The sequence below is a fragment of the Styela clava genome, chromosome 2, assembly GCF_964204865.1.
Source record: "Styela clava chromosome 2, kaStyClav1.hap1.2, whole genome shotgun sequence".
NCBI lineage: Eukaryota > Metazoa > Chordata > Ascidiacea > Stolidobranchia > Styelidae > Styela > Styela clava.
Genome location: NC_135251.1, coordinates 8,657,297 through 8,678,489, shown reverse-complemented (window position 1 = coordinate 8,678,489; position 21,193 = coordinate 8,657,297). Strand labels below are relative to the sequence as shown.

Here is a 21,193-nt window from a genome sequence, read left to right as displayed (position 1 = left end):
GTCAACGGTGCAAAAGTCATGTCCAATTCTATCATTTGAATACCTGAATATGCTATATCTCAAACCTCATATAATATATCAACGATTGAACATATCGCGCTTTCGACATTTTTTTCAACCCCACAAATTTGAATGATTCCAAAAGTTTAAGAACACCAACGCGCAACCGATTATTGTCATTGTCAACCGCATTGTCAATAAATTGCATGGATTGTTTTTGTTTTGTTATACATAAGGCTATACGTTCAACGATTTTTAGGGATAGTCGGGTTACAGTACAAAGCTCAATACTCAAATAACTCAATAATTTTAAGGTTATTGTATTTTAATCAAAGATATCTATCAAAACAACCAACAATTAAATAAAGGATTTGGGATACTAAAAGGTCTCTAAAACTTATTCCGTTAACATCGGTTACTCCTGGAACGAGCGGAACACGTAAGACAATTGGGACAATATTATATAATGGGATTACGTTTTTTTCGTCAACAAAATTAACATTATGAAATTAGGGGCGCGGTTTAAAACTGATAGGAAGGTAACGCTCTAGGACGATAGTATTTATACATCGTCAAAATCAGAAATCGTTGCGCGTAAAGCCCAAATCGGCGCTCCCGTCGTATGTGAACCAAGATGGCGGACACCGGAATATAGCATGGAAAATTGTAGGCCATAATTTTATATCAATTCTCCCTATTTTAGTTCTATTACGAGTTTGTGGTGTCCGCCATCTTGGTTCACATAATACGGGAGTACAACCAAATCTAGGTTTTGGATTAGGACAAAAATTGGTTTCGCGATCTGGGATGGAGTCTTCATAACCCAGACAATCCATAGCAATTGGGCCAGAGAAAAGAGGTTTGGTTACCTGCTCTGGTTATGACGTACTTTGTGTACATCAGATATGTAGATGTTTTTAACATGTAATTTAGGCAAAAGCTTCAGGAATTACCCGGATTAACCGAATTATTAGAAATAGTCTATAAACAGGAAATTTATTATTGATGAATGAGCAGAGTTCCTGAGAAATAGAATAACTGAGCAGGAATGATACTAAATTGTCATAGTTAGATAATTCCTATTAATTTATAAAGATAAGAAAGTCAATCAATTTGCCATTTTGCGTGTATGTACTATCTCACTGTACATGAAGTCCTATTTAATAGACACCGAACCTAAATTTTCAGAAATTCAGTATTTTCATTTGAATTGTATTTGAATGGGAATCTCACGTAATGGGATGGTACAGGCATAAATTGCCATGGAATGGGATTGAACAAATAATATGTCACATGGTCAAGTCAGAATATTACGTAATATTAATTAACGCATCGCAAGGCCTCAAAGAGCTCAGTGATTACAACATTGTCAAATCGCACGCATTGGACCGGCGTCCTTTGTTCCCCATAAGCTTCAAATAACTTTTGACTTCTTCATGTCAAGATTAATAAAGTCCATCATCGCGCCAACGTTGCCTTTTGTCCGCAAATGATTCTCAGGGACATTTCACACCCTCCATAGAAAACTTTCTATTTTTTTCCTGTTGAAACTTGCCAGAATTACCAATCAAGTATCTGGAAAAAATGGATGGATTTTAGGTCTCTTTCCGCGTGATGTTGCTAAAGAGCGATAATTTCCTTCCCTCTCTTCAACGCTGTGAGTTGTCGAAACAAAATTTCCCACTTCTTGTCTATATCCGTAAAAAGTGTTTTTCCTATTCTTTCAACGAAACAAGACTGGCAATCGGAATGCAAATCACGAAGTATCGATCGTGGGAGTCGTGCAGTTGTAAACGCATCAGGATTTTATTACGATATGTCGTCATAAGTTTACTGTCATTTACGCAAAAACACTAGTTATGAATCATTAGAAAAGGTCTCTTCACGTTAGTTCATTCAAAAAAATGGTAACATGCTTTCTTTCTATTGCAATGGGTCAAAAAATTTTTTTTTTTATATTGCATCACTATCGTATACAAAGATGTGATAGGAACAATTTGTTTACTTTTCCAAATTGCGTACTATCTGGGCTTCTCAAACGAGACATTAGTGAAATTTTAAATCGAAATAAGATGGGATATATCAACTTGAAAAGATGCCAAGGCTGTTTGCTCTCAGGTTTTCCCCAAGAACTATGACGTCATAAACGTATTCTCGGCTTCAATGTGTCTATGGAGTAACCGCAGTTGTCGTTACAATATCTCCTATGTTGTGAATATGAGCTTGAAAGCAATAATTCCTATGTAGAGTGGCCAATATAGGACCCAATACATCAGTTTTTGCCCAGTAGGACATTTACAATATCTGATTACGTTTTCTACCTTCTAGGCATATAAATAGTCAAATTCCAAAACTCACATGAAACATTTTAATTTTTGTGACGTGTACCCTCGTTTAGTAAAAATAGCCTAATATTACCAGATCATACATTCGGAAGACCTAAAGTAATGAAGATCAATAAGTTTTTCGAAACAAGTAATTTGCATCATTTGCCTTTTCAAAAACACTGCTAGACTAAAATAAATTGATTTCCTAACTTTTCTTAGATATTTATTGTATTTTTGATAAAAAGAAAAGGAAAACCCAACCCATGCGCAAAGTTTGACACACACTTAGTAGTTGAGTGTTGGCAAGCCCCATAGAGCATATTATTATGTAACAAATGCAAGCTCCGTTGCCAAGGTTTAGAAATGAACTTGTCGAACAACGTGTGGGTTGACTGACTAGCGATCCTACAATAACTTTTGCAGTATATGAAAGTTTTTTCTATTGCTGCGAGAGTAGTATGATGAATTTTATTTGCACCGATATAGCGGTAGCATCAGAATTTCTAATTTTTCCAATGCTGAAGTTGAAGCTGTCATGTAACATTTATGGTTTGGGATTATTTATTATTTGCTGTTTAGATAATACTTGGATACTAGGCATTTTTTTAAAACATTTTCAACACTTACGGCTAAAAAATAAGGAAGGTTTTAGATCTGAATGATTTGAATAAATCTTAAATAAATGATGTTATCTGCATATTCATTATTCGTACTTTGTTTTTTGCATGACCTTATTACCGATCGCGACCTTATTACCAATATTTCGATCTGTTTAGCATTATTAGCGCTGATCAAGGGCCACTAAAAATTTTAAAATATTTAAAAGGGCCGCGAGCACAAAAGTCCGGGAAGCCCTGGTATAGAGTGTTTTCTTCAAATCCTAAAATCCAAACTTTAAAACAAAAAAACAACGTTGTTGCGGTTTTCGGCCTTCTCGCCAAAGCCAACCTACGGTCAAACGAAAAACATTCTAGACGCTCCGTTACGCTTACGGATTTTTTTGGCATTTGCATTACGAAGAAGCCCATTTTGAGAATAATATTTACGCTTTTCAGCGTTTTTTTATAAAAATGTTGTTTAGAAAAATTTATAATTATGAGAAATTATAATATACAAAAACAATTTACAGCATTTATTCGATATGAAAATATTTATTTATTATGATTATTACTTCGTGACATTTACTTTATATTTCAAAAACACATAAAAAATTGAATTAGGACATGCTATCATGCTTTATGGTAAGGTATACTGGCAATTGACAACTTTGCGTACCGGATGAGAGGATGTCTCGAACTTAGAGACGTCGAGTTCATAAATTATTACAATGAATTATTAGAATCTTGCAGCTTTTTAGTATACTTCATAAAATTAATATTCGCGACAAATACACATTGAAGTGATATCATCTTTATGCATAAAATATGTTGCATTCAAAGTAATAAAAGCCAACAAGTTCTTAAATAAATTACAATTTTTATTTTCATATTCATTTTGCAGATCAATACTTTGTACATAGCAGACAAGATCATGGTGCCAAAAGCATTTCATGGATTCGCTCAAGTTTCTTCAACTGTTGAAGCAGGAACAGTGCAGTTTGATACCTGTAATCTAACAAGTGAAAAACTGAATGCATTTGCACAAGGAGCAACTGATATTTCTTTGAAAGTAAGAAGTTGGAATATTGTTAGTAATTTTTGTTTTAATTATCGTATCGGATTGTGTTTTTAAATTGTAATCATTACGTACGCGTACTTTAAAAACGAGTACCGAACTCTTCGTTTGAATTTTTGTATTCAGAAAGAATGGTGTAATTTAAATATATCTATTTGGAATAATATCTTGTGCATTTGAATAACTCAATAGTAATTTAAAAAAAAAAAACGTCAACGTTGCAAAAGTCATGTCCAATTGTATTACTTTGAATACCTGAGTATGCTATATCTCAAACCTCATATATTATATCAACGATTGAACATATCGCGCTTTCGACATTTTTTTCAACCCCACAAATTTGAATGATTCCAAAACTATAAGGACACCAACTCGCACCCGATTATATGACGCATTGTCAATAAATTGCATGGATTGTTTTTGTTTTGTTATACGTAAGGCTATACGTTCAACGATTTTTAAGGATAGTCGGGTTACAGTACAAAGCTCAATACTCAAATAACTCAATAATTTCCAGGTTATTGTATTTTATTCAAAGATATCTATCAAAACAACCAAAAATTCAATAAAGGATTTGGGATACTAAAAGGTCTCTAAAACTTATTCCGTTAACATCGGTTACTCCTGAAACGAGCGGAACACGTAAGACAATTCGGACAATATTATATAATGGGATTACGTTTTGTTCGTCAACAAAATCAACATTATGATATTAGGGGCGCGGTTTAAAACTGATAAGAAGGTAACGCTCTAAGACGATAGTATTTATACATCGTCAAAATCAGAAATCGTTGCGCGTAAAGCCCAAATCGGCGCTCCCGTCGTATGTGAACCAAGAAAGCGGACACCGGAATATAGCATGGAAAATTGTAGGCCATAATTTTATATCAATTCTACCTATTTTAGTTCTATTACGAGTTCGTGGTGTCCGCCATCTTGGTTCACATAATACGGGAGTACCACCAAATCTAGGTTTTGGATTAGGACAAAAATTGGTTTCGCGATCTGGGATGGAGTCTTCATAACCCAGACAATCCATAGCGATAGGGCCAGAGAAAAGAGGTTTGGTTACCTGCTCTTGTTATGACGTACTTTGTGTACATCAGATATGTAGATGTTTTTAACATGTAATTTAGGCAAAAGCTTCAGGAATTACCCGGTTTAACCGAATTATTAGAAATAGTCTATAAACAGGAAATTTATTATTGATGAATGAGCAGAGTTCCTGAGAAATAGAATAACTGAGCAGGAATGATACTAAATTGTCATAGTTAGATAATTCCTATTAATTTTTAAAGATAAGAAAGTCAATCAATTTTCCATTTCGCGTCTATGTATTATCTCACTGTACATGAAGTCCTATTTAATAGACACTGAACCTAAATTTTCAGAAATTCAGTATTTTCATTGAATTGTATTTGAATGGGAATCTCACGGAATGGGATGGTACAGGCATAAATTGCCATGGAATGGGATTGAACAAATAATATGTCACATGGTCAAGTCAGAATATTACGTAATATTAATTAACGCATCGCAAGGCCTCAAAGAGCTCAGTGATTACAACATTGTCAAATCGCACGCATTGGACCGGCGTCCTTTGTTCCCCATAAGCTTCAAATAACTTTTGACTTCTTCATGTCAAGATTAATAAAGTCCATCATCGCGCCAACGTTGCCTTTTGTCAGCAAATGATTCTCAGGAACATTTGACACCCTCCATAGAAAACTTTCTATTTTTTTCCTGTCGAAACTTGCCAGAATTACCAATCAAGTATCTGGAAAAATGGATGGATTTTAGGTCTCTTTCCGCGTGATGTTGCTAAAGAGCGATAATTTCCTTCCCTCTCTTTAACGCTGTGGGTTGTCGAAACAAAATTTCCCACTTCTTGTCTATATCCGTAAAAGGATTTTTCCTACCCCTCTCAACAAAACAGGACTGGCAATCAGAATGCAAACCACGAATTATCGATTGTGGGAGTCGCGCAGTTGTAAACACATCAGGATTTTAATACGATATGTCGTCATAAGTTTACTGTCATTTACGCAAAACACTATTTATGAATCATTATAAAAGGTTTTTCAGTCTCTTCACGTTAGTTCATTCAAGAAAGTGGTAACATGCTTTATTTCTATTGCAGTCGGTCAAAATTTTTTTTTTTTTTTATTGCATCACTATCGTATACAAAGATGTGATAGGAACGATTTGTTTACTTTTTCAAATTGCGTTCTATCTGGCCTTCTCAAACGAGACATTAGTGAAATTCTGAATCAAAATAAGATGGGTTATATCAACTTGAAAAGATGCGAGGCTGTTTGCTCTCGGGTTTTCCCAACAACTATGACGTCATAAACGTATTCTTGGCTACAGTGTCTCTATGGAGTAACACTAGTTGTCGTTACAATATCGCTTTTGTTGTGAATATGAGCTTGAAAGCAATAGTTCCTATGTAGAGTGGTCAATATAGGACCCAATACAACAGTTTTTGCCCAGTAGGACATTTACAATATCCGATTACGTTCTCTACTTTCTAAGCATATATAAATAGTCAAATTCCAAAACTCACACGAAACATTTTAATTTCTGTGACGTAACCTATACGCTCGTTTAGTAAAAAAAAATAACTAAATAATACCAGATCATACATTGGAAAGACATAAAGTAATGGAGATCAAAAAGATACAATCAGGCATGACCCACACACAAAATTTTTGTCATTTTTGACGAAGCCACGTAAATATTCAGGACGAACCTATCTGGTACCCATTATGTGCCTCAGGAATGTGCATACGGGCGTGCAATTAAAAATCTAGGGTCAACTCATGACCTAGGGTCACATTGCCCACCTGATATAATAGAGTGGGCCGTTGGTATTGGGTATTCCACAGTATACAAAATTTTAAAAGACTAGACATGATTTGATCTATTTGAAGTGCTAAAGTAAAAAAATAAATGAAATGGCAAAAAGTTAGTTTCAACTACTCTGAAACGAACATCACACAACAGTTTGCATCGCTCTGCACGGCCACCATCGGTTTGCGGAGACGTCGTAACTCACCAAAAGACGAAGTCAAGCATCATAATACACGACTACTTCAGATATAGTACATTTGCGAGAGTCGGTTTTTTCACTGTCCCGGATGTACAACCATGGCCCAACTTATCCGACGGTGAAATAGCGAATGAAATTATGATAAAAAGGAATACTGTAATACAGTATAGAGAAATATTTTTCTTTAAATATTATTTGGTCGATTGAAATACCGTTAGGGTAAAATTAAATCGAGAGTAAACAATTATATTTAAAGTAAGCGGGAATTTAGGATTTTTGAATACATGTGCAGGACCTGGATTGTCAAAAACGACGTCTATGAATCGAAAATATTCAGAGCGTGAGCGTTATGAATCGGACTAAAGGTCAAAATTCATATTATATATAAACCGTTTTATCGGTTTGCTAATCCCAAAAATAAACATCAGAAATAAACTCCCCCGTTATATAAACCTTTTGCGACCCCTCTACATTGAATAAAGTTAATGGCGAAATGTTGAACTGCACTTTATCTGAGTGGAATAAATTACAGAAGCAAATGTATTTTGACATTCACAACTAAAGTCTGGTAAGAGACAAATGTAGATCCATTCGCCCGGGTATCTTCTTTTGTTTCATCACAATAATTTAGACGATCTTTCCTGTACGTTTAATAAATCCATTGTTAAGGTATAATACTATCTCTTGAAAATATCTTAATTCGATAATGTGCCCTTTCATACACACTGTAAGACTAAATTTTTTGAAGGAAAACAATCAAACGAAAAAAAAAATTGAAAAATTGAAAAAAAAAAAGACTGAAAAGTTGCTAATAGCGGCATTCTATTGCAATTTTTCTGAATTCCGATTATTTTCGTCAGCGTTGCGTGGTAATAATAATTACCTTAATAAATAAATACCTCTATCTCCGTATTTATTATTTTTATATGACACATTTCCATCGACAGATGTAAAACATATGCAACGAGCACGACGTTTTTTTTTTTTTTTATTTCGCCCGGAAATTTGATTCCAGTGAAATAACAGTAATGAACTCTTCATTTGAGTTCTGCATTCCGAATATTTTTTTTTGTAAATTGCGATAACTTCTTGTGAATTGCAGTTAAATAAAATAGTAGGGTAACGAATAGGTCATTAGCATTCTGCTAAATGCAACGTTATCAGTGGTTTAAAAGTCATGTTCTATTATTTTGTATTGAATTCACAAATGTGCTATATCTCAAACTCCCTATATTTATTATATCAGCGCTTGAACACATCGCAAATTTAACATTTTTTAAAACGCGTAAAGTTTATTGATTTCCGCATTTTAAGGAACAAAATGCGCACCGGATTATATTACGCAGTGTCAATAAATTGCTTAGATTGTTTTTGTTTTAGCATATATAAGGCGTCACGTGCTAAAGGTTCGACGGTTTTTAGGCATTATCGGGTTACAGTACTGAGCTCAATATACAAATAACTCAATATTTTTATGGTTATTGTAATTTAATCGATGGAATCTTTCAGAACAACCAAAAATTATAAAAAGCATTCGGAGACTGAAAAAGTCGCTCAAATTATAACTCAAGCAGTATTAATAAATTAATAAAATCGAAAAAATGTCATTGCTCCTTATGGACCCGGATTTTATGTAAATTTTAAATTACATTATACAATGGACGCAATGATAGTGTTTGAATTATCCTCGGGTTATATTTGGAATTCAAATTTGTTGGTATCACTCCTAACGGTTTGATCTGCATTATCTTTTTTTTTTATATTATGAATATCATGCTCAATGATCCACTAATTTTTTTTGTGATCCCATGGATATACCGTGATACCCTTGTTTTAAAACACTGACCGATAGGAATGATTGCGTTGGCCGTTAAATGATTTAACGCACTATGAACAATCTATATATTTTACGCGAACAATGAGGCTGATCAGTTCTAGGACGATATTACATAAGACATGTATGGATACAGTCATGTAAATTAACAACAATTACCAATAATCAATGCATCATTATTGGTTCGAATTAAATTATTTCTGATCTTACAAAAGTTTTACGTTGGTAATATTTTAGATTGCAAATAAAAACAATAAATTTATATCAAGATATAGCTGTATTTATATACTTGTTATATGGCGTTTCAGTGTTAGATATTACGAACACAAATATAATAATATTAAACAATTTACAATATTTATCTGTCGCTAAATACGCTTGCATTGGGAAACACTGTTGGTTTATTTTTTTACTAAAAGTTAATTCCTTTAAAAAATTATTATTTTGTTAAGGCGTGTATATTGCAATAGCACGAGCCGGTACATTCACACCTCTCATGTTGAGCATTTATCACATTCACATGCAGCTCTAAGAATCTTGTAATGTGTCGTGCATTTGCATTATTTAAGGCTAGTTTAGAGGAGAAAAAATGCCAAACGTATCAAATAAAATCTTTCCGAGGTTTTGTATTTTGCAGCAACAAGAGGAATAGACTTTTTTTCGGTAATTTTTTATGGCTCATCGAATATTTCAAGTTACGAGCAGCCATACGCTTCACATGTTCAAACACTCACATTTTCGTTCGTAACATTATACTACAATACTTGTGTTATATTTAAAAATTTATATAAAATCTCATAGTAAAATGATAATTGACAACTTTGCGCAGCGGATGCAAGGTTGTCGTTATGGTTGAGGAGGTTCCTTGGAACATATTCTAAATATAACTTTTCTGAAACGCATAACCTATATTACTGGTAAGTTGAAGTGTAAACAAAATAAACTCCCTTCTTTTAAGTCTGAGTAATTATCAAATTATTAGATCTGTGTTAATTTGAGGTCACCATATTTTCTATATACTTACGAGTATATGACCCCACAGACCCCGACTAACAAATATTGTTAGAATCTTCCGGCTGTTTAATATCTTACCCATATAAATTATTCGCGACAAATACATATTCAAATTTTACTATCTTTATGTATAAAATATATTGTATTCAGAGTAATTAAAGTTCATAATAACATTCAAATTAATATTTCCATAATTATTTTTCAGATCAATACTTTATGCCTAGCAGACAAGATCATGGAGCCAAAAGCATTTCATGAATTCGCTCAAGTTGCCTCAACCGTTGAAGCAGGGAAAGTGCAGTTTGGTGTCTGTGATCTGACATGTGAAAAACTGAATGCATTTGCACAAGGAGCAATTGATTTTGCTTTGAAAGTAAGAAATTAGAATATTGTTGTTCAAATTTTTTTTTTATTCAATACTTTTTAAAAATTAATCGTATCAGAGTATGTTTTAATTGTATTCTATACACAGGCGTACCTTACGAGATTATATGTTTTGATGAAAAATGCAAGGTAAATATTCCACAATGTATGCAAATGGACTCTTCGTTTTTTTTTTTGCAGTCAGAAAGAATGATGTAATTTAAATATATTTATTTGAGATAATATCCTGTGCATTTAAATAATCCAATAGTAATTTTGAAAAAAGAATGTCAACGGTGCAAAGGTCATGTCCAATTTTATTGCATTGAATTCATGAATTTACTATATCTCAAACCTCATATGTCATATCAGCGATTAAACATATTGCGCTTTTCACATTTTTTTCAGCTTTTATTGATTCCGGTAATTTACAGACCACAACACGCACCCGATTATATGACGAACTGTCAATAAATTGCTTAGATTGTTTTGTTTCGTCATACATAAGGCGCACCGGGCTATAAATTCAACGATTTTTAGGCATTATCGAGTTACAGTACAAAGCCCATTACACAAATAGCTCAATATTTTATTGGTATCGTATTTTATTCAAAGAAATTTTTCAAAACAATCAAAAATTAAATAAAGAATTCCGGAGACTAAAATATCGCTAAATTCTTTTTCCGTGAATTTCGGTTATGAGTCCGTAAACTTTATTTCTGCAAATTATCCCGTGTTTCGCCTTTATCTTTCTGAACATATATGTCTTGTGACCCGAGGACGTGCATCCAGCGTGAAAATCTCGTTATTACTCGATCTTTTTTGACACGAGACAATAAACGAACGAAATTGCTATTTTTGTCAATCACTGAACTGTTTACTGCGCAGTGTTTAACCAAATAACGAAACCAACAGATAGATATACTTACAATTAGAATGTCTATCTCCGGGGCGGAGAAGTCTTCCGATTACACTGTGAAATGAAATTTTTGAATCTGGATTAAGTTTTATATTGGGCCATCGGCCACAACATAACTTAGTATTACCATGCTTGAGCATGGGAAACGTCGAACGGGATGGGACAGTACACATTTGTTTTTTCTTCGGAACGCGTGAGGCAAGTGGACTCATGAGACGAGCGGAACACGTGAGAAAACAGGGACAAAGTTTTGTTCGCCAAAAAATGCATTATGTCATTAGGAGTGCGGTTTAAATATGATAGGAAGGTAACTTAAATAGAACAATAGTAAGTATACATCGTTAAAGTCAGATACCGTTGCGCCTGTAGCATAAGTAATAGATAATAATATTACATTACATAGCGCTAGACCAATTCTAGGTTTTGGATTAGGACAAAACTTGGCTTTCCAATCTGGGATTGAGTCTTTAGAACTCAGAAAATTAATAACGATAGGGCCAGAGAAAAGCGGGTTGGTTACTTGGCCTGGTTATAAACTTTGTGTACATCAAATATATAGACCTAAATGAATCCATTTTTATAAATTTTGTAAATTTATTGAATTGTATTCAAATAAGAAGCTCACGGGATGGAATGGGACAGGCATAATTTTCTATGATGTGGGGTAGGACGGGATAGAAATATAAGCCCAATCGACAAGCCTGAATATTACATAAACCAAAACGCTTCTCTAGACCCTCAATGAATAAAAAAAAAACTGAAGAATTGTGCTCGATGGATCACGTCCTAATGAACCCCTGTTATTGTTTCTCATTTATGATCAAATAATTTCATACTGATTCATTTCGAGATTATTAAGGCACATCCACACGCCAACGATATGAATATTTCACAGTGTAATATCATTAAAAGAGCCAGATAGGGGTTTGTCCAGTTGGAAGTTCTAAAGTAAAAAAAAACGGGATAGGTTGCGCCGATCTACATGGTCACTGTTGGTACGCGGGGACGTAGTAACTAGCCAAAATGCAAATTCAAACATTGTAACACACGACTGATACCATCCAGATATAGTATGAGCGTGGAAGCTGATTTTTACGATGTACCAACGTGGTGACTGAAGAGATGATTTTTAAAGAGAATGCTGTCAATAAAGTATGGGAAAATATTTTGGTTCTAATATTTTTTTTCGGTTGAAATACAGATGTAATGTGAAAAAATTGATTGTAAGAAATCATATTCAAATTACGCGTGAACTTAGGATTTTTTTAATACATTTGCAAGATCTGGATGGTCGAAAACGACATCTATTAATCAACAGAATTGAGTGCGTTTTGGACCGGTCAAGAGGTCCATGATTATATTATAAGTAATCGGTCTTATGGATTTTTTTTTTATTCCCAAGAATGAATATGAGAAACAACAACTTCTCTAAAATTATCCAGTGCTGCTTCCTCCTCAGTGAATAAAGCAAATGACAAAATGATATTCCGATCAGAATAAATTAGTTTGTTTTAATCGTTTAAAAATACAATACAAACGGAACCAAATTTTTCCAGTTGCCTCAAGTACAGAAGCAAATTTATTGACATTTCACTACTAGAGTCTGGTTAGAGATCAATGTTGACCCACCCGGGAGAGAATCTTCTTATTTCAGCCCAATTTTTCAAAAATATTATTACTGTTTGTTTAATAAATGCATTACTAGGGCATTGTAAAAGTAGAATTCTGAAATAATAATATTTTATGAGTTTGCAATTATTCTATTTAAATCGGTATATTTTAAACAATTTTTATGTTGCAAAAAATAGGCAAATTGAACAGTTTCCCCGTCAAACGCACTGCTAGACAAAAATATCTAAATTCTTAACTATTGTTTAGCAAAATATCCAATGAATATTTAGATGATGAACGGAAAAAGTAAAGGAAAAAAAGTTTTGCGTTTTCTATTACATATACGCAATAAACAAATTTTTTTTTTCTGATAAAGCACCGAACTATCAACCATACGTGGAGATAATTTGAAGGTTGTAATTACGCTAGTTATGCATAATAGTTCTGAAAATTATGGAGGTTCGGTTTCGATTACGGGAACTGGCTTCTACTTTCCGATGTAATATGGAAACTCCCTTTTATCACTCCCTATGGAATTCGTAAGCAATCATATTCATTGGTCAAATGCAATTTGAGAGTCATGTTGAATACACATTTGAATTAATGATATTGAGATAATCGTTTATTTTTTAATTTTACAGATTGATAATTTAATTGTATCAGACAAGACCATGGAGTGCGAAGCATTCCACACATTTGCTTAAGTTGCCTCAATTACAAAAACAGAATATGTTTTGTTTTTCAACTGTAGTCCAACAAGCAAAAAACTGAATGCATTTGGACAAGGAGCTGCTGATCGTGGTTTGAAAGTAAGGAAATCTTGTTGATAAAACTTTTTTACTATGTTTATGTATTTTGAATGTGAATCACACTAGATGTTCTTTTAAATTATCGGAAGATATACCCGCCAAAGATTGCAAAAATATTAACCCTCACGTTTTTATTTCTTGATTCCTGATAGATTTCATGTTTGACTAAGTGTAAGAATTTATTTCAAGATACAGTCTTAAACGAAATGTAAATTTCGTACGAGAGGTATCGTCATGTCTGGGCTCAATCCAGCTAATTTCAGAATATAAAAAAATGGACTATTGTGATTTGAAGTTTTTTATTACATGAAAACAAAAACTAAACTCGTATGCCAATGCCCCAATTAAGAAAAATTCTAAGATAATACCGGTTTCAAGAGAAAGGGTATTTAATGCTGATAGTAAGGAATGTGCAAATTAATTTGGGTTAATTGATAGTATGGAGTAAATATGTATTTGTACGTTTTTGTTAGATTTTTTTTATGTCTATGCATTTTTAAAGTGAAACATGCTAGATGTGTTTTCAAATACATTTCCAATTATGCGTGTAATAAACGAGTATGTATCATGATAAAGCAGGTAAATAAATCCAATAGCTGTTGAATATAGATTTGTAAAAATGTCGATGTAAGTTGTTTGAAATTTGATATTACAAAGTAAATACAAATACCTCATTTGAATTTCATTGATCGTATATTTAATCACTTCTTTAGCAAACATAAGATATAAATGTAGCTTTGCGTATTATGTCGGTTTCCTAACACGCTGTTTTATTTTGATACACCTTATTATTCAACGGGTTATATTATATACACAAGCGATAAAACTTACAAGTACGCCGTAACATTAAAGTTAATAGCTTCATTCTCATTTTACAGATCAATTATTTGGACCTTCAAGATAAGACCATGGAGTCCGACGCATTCCACGAATTTGCCCAAGTTGCCTCAGCCACAGAAGCAGCGACCGTGAGGATTTGCAACTCTAGTCTGTCCAGTGACAAACTGAATGCATTTGCGGAGGGAGCTACAAAATTTGGATTAAAAGTAAGAAGTTGAAATAATGTTATAAGATATTTTAAAAAGGAAGCATGCTATGTAGTGTGTGTTTTAATTATAATTTTATTGAAGGCGCAATTTATTACGGAAATGCTGTTGAACCTTTTCTAATTTTTGGGTAGTTATATTTTACTGAACATGCTTAAAAATTTTGAAAAATTAATTTAAAAAAACAAATATCATATCGATAATGACAAAAATAAAAGAATTATTTTTTTATTATTGTTCAAGTAGCTGTGGAGAGTTTTAATGTTAATGTGCTTAAAATTTTTCAAAAATGAGTTGAAAATAAAATATTATCATATCGATTTTGTAAAAAATATTACATGAAATATATCGTAAACAATGTGAAAACTTTGGCCACGACTTCTTATTTTTGTCTTCAGTTTTGAAATATATGAGCTAAATATTCGATTGAATCCATGATATCAATCTCAAAGTGGTGAATGCGGCATATAAAGACAATTTAGCGCCAAAATAATGTATTTGACAAATGGAATAATAGTGTAAGTGAAAACGAGTCGCAAGTAAGAAGTGTCGAGTTCATGCATACATTTTGGATTCACATAACACACGTTTAATCGCCCCCTTTATTATCAGTTTGTTGACTCTGCTAAACCCCGATACATATAAGTGTGGTGTATTTTAGCCTCTTGAAACTTAAACGAATTAAGACTTTCTTCAGTACAATGAAGTAGATTGCTGGGTCTAAAAATCTATAAATAAATCCATTGTCCACTACCTCACCCACAATGCAATAAATAAACTGTGTAATGCCGAACGGTAAGGACAACGGTGTTTCCATGATAAAGTAACTCCTCTCTTAGCAGTGGCTTTTATTTAGAATGCTCTGTTTAAAGTAAATGGCGTGTAATGCGTCAGTTTACATTTTTTGGTACATGTAACTTTTCTGTACCCGTAATAAGCAGAAAATATTTATATTGATGCATGCGGAAATTATCGAAAAATATTTGCAGATATTTCATTCAATAAATTTGAATATTTCAATACTAGTGGATTCGAAAGAGAATTCGGAGAGTTGTTAAAATAGCCCTCAATACCCCGGCATATATATTTAGCCAAACATATAATGCAACGCAAATAAGCAAAAAAGATGTCTCGCGATTTTATATCATCACCAAAGAGAAACAAAATATTGGATTGAACCCAAATAACAAATTATTTATTTGCTTAGAAAGAATGTGTATCTCATGCAGCGGTTGTTATTTATTTCTATTGTGAGAAAATATTTACAATTATATACGGGTTCTACTTTCTCACGTTTTTGATTCGTAATGTCACGTCAAAATTATTTTAGTACAATATATTATTTGTATTTTTTTTAATTATACAGATCCGGACACTCATTCTAGAAGAGGAAAATCAGCCATCTCAAAATATAGCAAGAAACCTCTTCCAGCTGTTTAGTATTGTCGAAGGAAGACTATTTCGTGACGGTTGGGAAATTGACGAATCAAGTATTAGTGCAATACAATCGGATGAGATTCCGTTAAACAACGTAGTGAGTTTAACAAAACTAATTTAAAAAAAAGTTATGACATAATTTTATTATCGAGCACTAGGAATAATCTGTATACACTGAATTTTTTTTTGTTACTTGATATGAAATCGAAAGTTAATTATATAATAATGTAATGTATATATATATATCTTATTTTCAAATCTATTGTTAAATAGAGAAGTAACAAGAATTTAATGTTTCGAAATTCGGATGCATAATAGAATTAAAATAAAAAATGATGATGATTGTGATGATCAAGTGAATATTAAAACGTTAAAGCAATTAGAGTATCTTAATATTATTATTCAGTTTTTTTCTTATTCTTCTAGGTGATAATTCGCTCTAAAGATGGTTTTTAGTCCAGACCGGTTTAGTCTTCACAAATTCAACGCATAAGTAAGTCTAATAAGACAGATTTGAAATAGTTACTACGTTGTGGTATTCAATCAAAGTAGTAATTTATTCTATTCAATCCAAATTTAGAATTCAACCATTTTCCATACATGTACATATTATACGTAATTTAAAATCATGAATAAATTATTTGCTCACGAACATTGATTGCTCACCTGAAGTTTTCTATTAAAAGTTTACATACATATTATCAAAAACTAAATGACCCCATATTAGTTTCACAGGGCCAATATAAATTCCAACGGCGTAGCAGAGTTCCCCAAATGCGGTTTTATTTATTCATGGTCTTTTTCTAACAATTTACTCATAATTTAAATACAATACCTTAACAGTTATTTTTTATTTAAGCAAAATCAATCTCTGACTTCAGCGGACGATCAAATTGGGAATGAATAAAAGCAATGTAATGGATGTCGTGACAATCTTCTTTTTGAAGAAAAACTTATATTTTAAATGTTATGCAACATACAATAGAAAAACTGTTGATAATCAAATTTATAATAAATTTACATCGTCATATACCAATGGCAAGTGTCACAAAGGATTAGACAACTTTGCAGAGATAGTTCAGAAATTGAATAGAATTAGCTTCCGAATGTTTCTGGAATCGGACATCGTATGATGTTTAATATGCTACATTAGTATTACAAGAATTTTATTAGTAACATTGGTAATTATTATTTGGGGAATTTATTATTCCTGACAATAATTGATATTTTTTGAAATTCGAACTATTTCGAGTACATTTTTCAAAGGTTCCCAAACAGAAAGTCTGACTATGCATGTCTGTATATAAAAAGTGTGATGAATATTTGTAAAAATTAATCACTTTATATCTTCAGTACTGAAAAGAAGTTGAAATGTTCTAAAATGAATAATGAGTTTCACTATTTTGGTTAAACATTATATAACACGGTATGGTAGTCTTTGCAATATTTTGCACTATTTATGTTTTATATTAGCATGGCTTATACATACAGTGGTTCCCAACCGCCGGTCTGCGAAGCTTTTGTGTCGGTCCGCGAGAAATTCCATTTTGTTGTGTTTATGCCGTCTCAATCGCTTTTCCGAAGACGATGTTGCGTTGGTTTATTACGCAATTTCCCTTTCGCCGTCATATTGCGACATCTTGGCGACGTCTTTCGCGACATCTTGGCGCCGAGTAATCACACTTTTCGCTTATTCGGCTTCGATTCCTCGCAAATGCGCTAAATCAAATCTCTCGCAAGATTCAGAAATCTAAAAATTGGCAGCGTGCTTTTTCTGACCTCCATGCTTTTCCTGCTTAATATGACCATCCATATAAGAATTTACGCTTATTTCTTCGTTCAAACCAAAAAACAGTCAAGTGCAGTATAATATTCCAGTAAAATAGGAACTTGCTGCCACCCTGCAGGTGGTCACGAGACGCGCAAAAAAGCATGGGCCGCAGAGATCTTTCCCAGTATTTTGAGCAGGCGCAGTAGGATTTTGAGCCTGGTGCCAAGTTGCCGACGACTTTGTATTATCATGTAAATTCCTTTCGTTTGAGGCGTCGATCAACTGCAGACAGCACTGATATGATAAACCCGATAAAAAAGAAAAAGCTTGATTAAAATTGTGATTCTACTTTACAGTTCAGATTTAAAAAAGAATCACTGTCACTATTTTGGATATCTCTTGATAACGAATACCCATCGTTATGCAATCGAGCAATCAAATTGTTGTCCGTATTTTCAACGAGTTACCTATGCGCGATATGGAATAAGATTTTCATCACTCGCTTTAATTAAAACGAACCGAAGGAATCGGCTGCACGCCGCTGCAGAGTTACGTGTTGCAGAACTTTTTGAGACATCGTATGAAATCCTTTATTGGAAACGAAACAGCAGCAAAATTCTCACTATAGTTAATCGTGTTTGTACATGATTTGGCATTTCCTTTTTTTGTGTGAGATGTTTTATGTGTGCCGTTCTCGCGCATAATGGGGGCCCAGCACTGCATTTCATTACGCAATTCAAACTCATTCATTATGTTTCACTCATTTCAATTTTTTGCCGGCACATTATTTGATAGTTTTTCTTCGTGTGAAATGTTTTTAGGTTTGCCCATTTTGTCCAGAAGCAGATTGAGTGCCCGACATTGCATTATATTACGCAAATAAATGTTATTCTTTTCTGTTACGGTCATTTCAATTTTTTCCGGTCTGCGAGTACATTTAATTTAAATTTACCGGTCCGCCAGGGTAAAAAGGTTGGGAACCACTGGCTTATAATACATAAAATCAAAAAAGATGTATAGAATGTTGAAATAAACTATAATGCAGATTTGATTTTCTTGTTACATTGCCCGCTACTACTTCTGGGCAATGTGAGTTTATTTCTAAAATGTTCGTTGAAAACTGAAAGTTCGATATTTGACAATATTTCAAGAAATATAGATAACTGAAATCACTAACTTAAGAGTGAGTTGCAATAGATCGACTCGAGTTTCAGTTGTTTAAGCAAAATTGAACTTTGAAATTGAAATTGAACCTTTTTTGGACTTTAAAAATTTGAAGTTTATCTGCACCAGTTCAAATTTAATTTGGCATTGTTTAATTAACAAATGAATTGAACACCAAAGAATTTTAAAATACATCATTTTAACTATTTTGCAAACCTATTTCAGAATCAAATATAATAACTTTTTGTTGTCAAGTGAATATATTTCCTTATCACGCCTTTCACTTCGAAAAAAATATATAACTTTCTAGAGAGAATACTATTACAAATACATAGAGCGTAGCTTTATTAATTAACAAGCATCTTAAGATTTATAGTTTCAATTTCATTTAATTGATTTTAATCATTACATAACAATTTTAAATTTTCAACAATATTTCATTCACCTTTGTCGTAAATAATCGTACACGCGTACATAGTAAAAATGCAAGAAAGGTGATTGTACGTATTTTAAGAATAAGATATTTGTTGATTTTGACTACATTGCTATTATTAGAAACCAAATATCGGTTATCTGAAAATGTATTGCATACTTTATTTTCGAACGATATTGTTCTTATAAAAAAAAAAAAAAAAAAAATTATTAACAAACAAGCACTCGAGCACTTATGAAGCTATATTTATGGCGTTTGCGGTGTTGCTAAATAATTCTTGCATTGCCAAATTTTTTTTGTTCAGAATTTAATAGCAAATTTCGGAAATAATTTGGAGTTGCGTATAAAATGCTTTGGATCAAAATCGAAATATCTGGTACCCTAATCACATGTTAAAATTGTCCTTGGCTCAATCTGGAACAAACCTAATCTTGATTAGAGAATGAGCCAATCGTTCAGTCTCGATTTACATTAGACTTTTAGAAACACACAAAAATTGCAGAAGTAGATTGTGATTCATTGTGATAGCAATCAACGAATCTGCGACAAAGTTTAATGGCCGGGGTTGGCTTAACTACGTCCTTTCTAATCTACTCGATCTTCGCGACTTTCTCTTCAGTTGTCGCGGGTTACAGGGGCACAGACAGGTCGTTCAAGAGGTAAAGTTGAAATGTTTTTGCTAATAATCCATGAACTGTCATATATTAATTCAATTCAATGTAGACCAGGGACTATGATTATTTACAAGGCACTCATACCCAACGGCAATCTCAAGTAATTTAACTAAAATAGAGAAAATGACTTTTGAGAAATTTTTTTTATGATTCAGAATAACTCCGTGTTGATACGTTCAAAAGGGAACGTTTGAAACAGTAAATGAATAAAAGTTAACTGCAACTCATTTCCGTCAGTAACATCATGCAAACTTTTTTTATGATTCGCATATCTGAAGTAGCTTTAATTAAGACAAAATTTTTATCTTTCGCGGGGCTCCTGAAATATTTTTCCTGAAATAACCCCGCATTACGCATCAGCGATCACAAATTTGAGTTTTATTCAAAAGCATTTTTTCCCCTGGTAATTCAGCGACGCACAATCAAAAACTTTGGGAACCGCCTCATTAGTGTATTAGTGATATATTATATAAAATACAAAGTATGACATCAGAATGTCACAAAATCCTGCTCCTAATTTAAAACTCATTATGTATTCATTGACGGTGTCGATACCTGTCTTTGTACAGATTTCGTACAAAATTAAAAAGCAATTTTCGAAGTAGTTATTTCATTATAGGTACAGTATTTTAATTAAAATGTTGTTGGTGATTGTTGTGACAAGCCATCTTAATCACAAATATCAATTTCTTATTTCTGTTCTCATGTTTCGAATTATCTGCTTCCAAGCTGAAATAATGTTCGTTGTAAATATCTTCCCCGGCACACCATTTTATTCCGTCTGTCCTGTAAACTTAAAATATTTAATTACAGTTGACAAATAAAGGAAATTTTATTAAATGTGTAACGAATGAATTTATTAAAATGTATATCAATTGAAATAAAAAAGGCAATGTTCAGTTTTATTTGCCATCATATTATCGGCTTATAAGACAATTTAATGTTTGTTGTGTGTACGACCCAATAAAAAAATCTATATATACCATTCTTCCGCGTATTTTATATTTTATATACACTCATGCAATCGAGACCGACGATATAATATAACACATAAAACCCGATATT

General features: G+C 32.8%; 1 protein-coding gene across 3 annotated transcripts in view; it reads left to right on the top strand.

Annotated features, from left to right (window-relative positions):
- The window catches only part of LOC120336943 (uncharacterized), a 67,367-nt gene extending 47,693 nt beyond the window's left edge, over positions 1–19,674 (top strand). For all 3 annotated transcript variants that reach the window (XM_078119877.1, XM_078119875.1, XM_078119869.1), the window contains exons 23-29: positions 3,828–3,995; positions 10,107–10,274; positions 13,436–13,603; positions 14,482–14,649; positions 16,016–16,183; positions 16,513–16,579; positions 16,946–19,674. In XM_078119877.1, the coding sequence (XP_077976003.1) occupies positions 3,828–3,995; positions 10,107–10,274; positions 13,436–13,498 (399 nt within the window). In that variant the 3' untranslated portion in view covers positions 13,499–13,603; positions 14,482–14,649; positions 16,016–16,183; positions 16,513–16,579; positions 16,946–19,674. The remainder of the gene's footprint in view (positions 1–3,827; positions 3,996–10,106; positions 10,275–13,435; positions 13,604–14,481; positions 14,650–16,015; positions 16,184–16,512; positions 16,580–16,945) is intronic.
- The last annotated feature ends 1,519 nt before the right edge of the window (positions 19,675–21,193 follow it).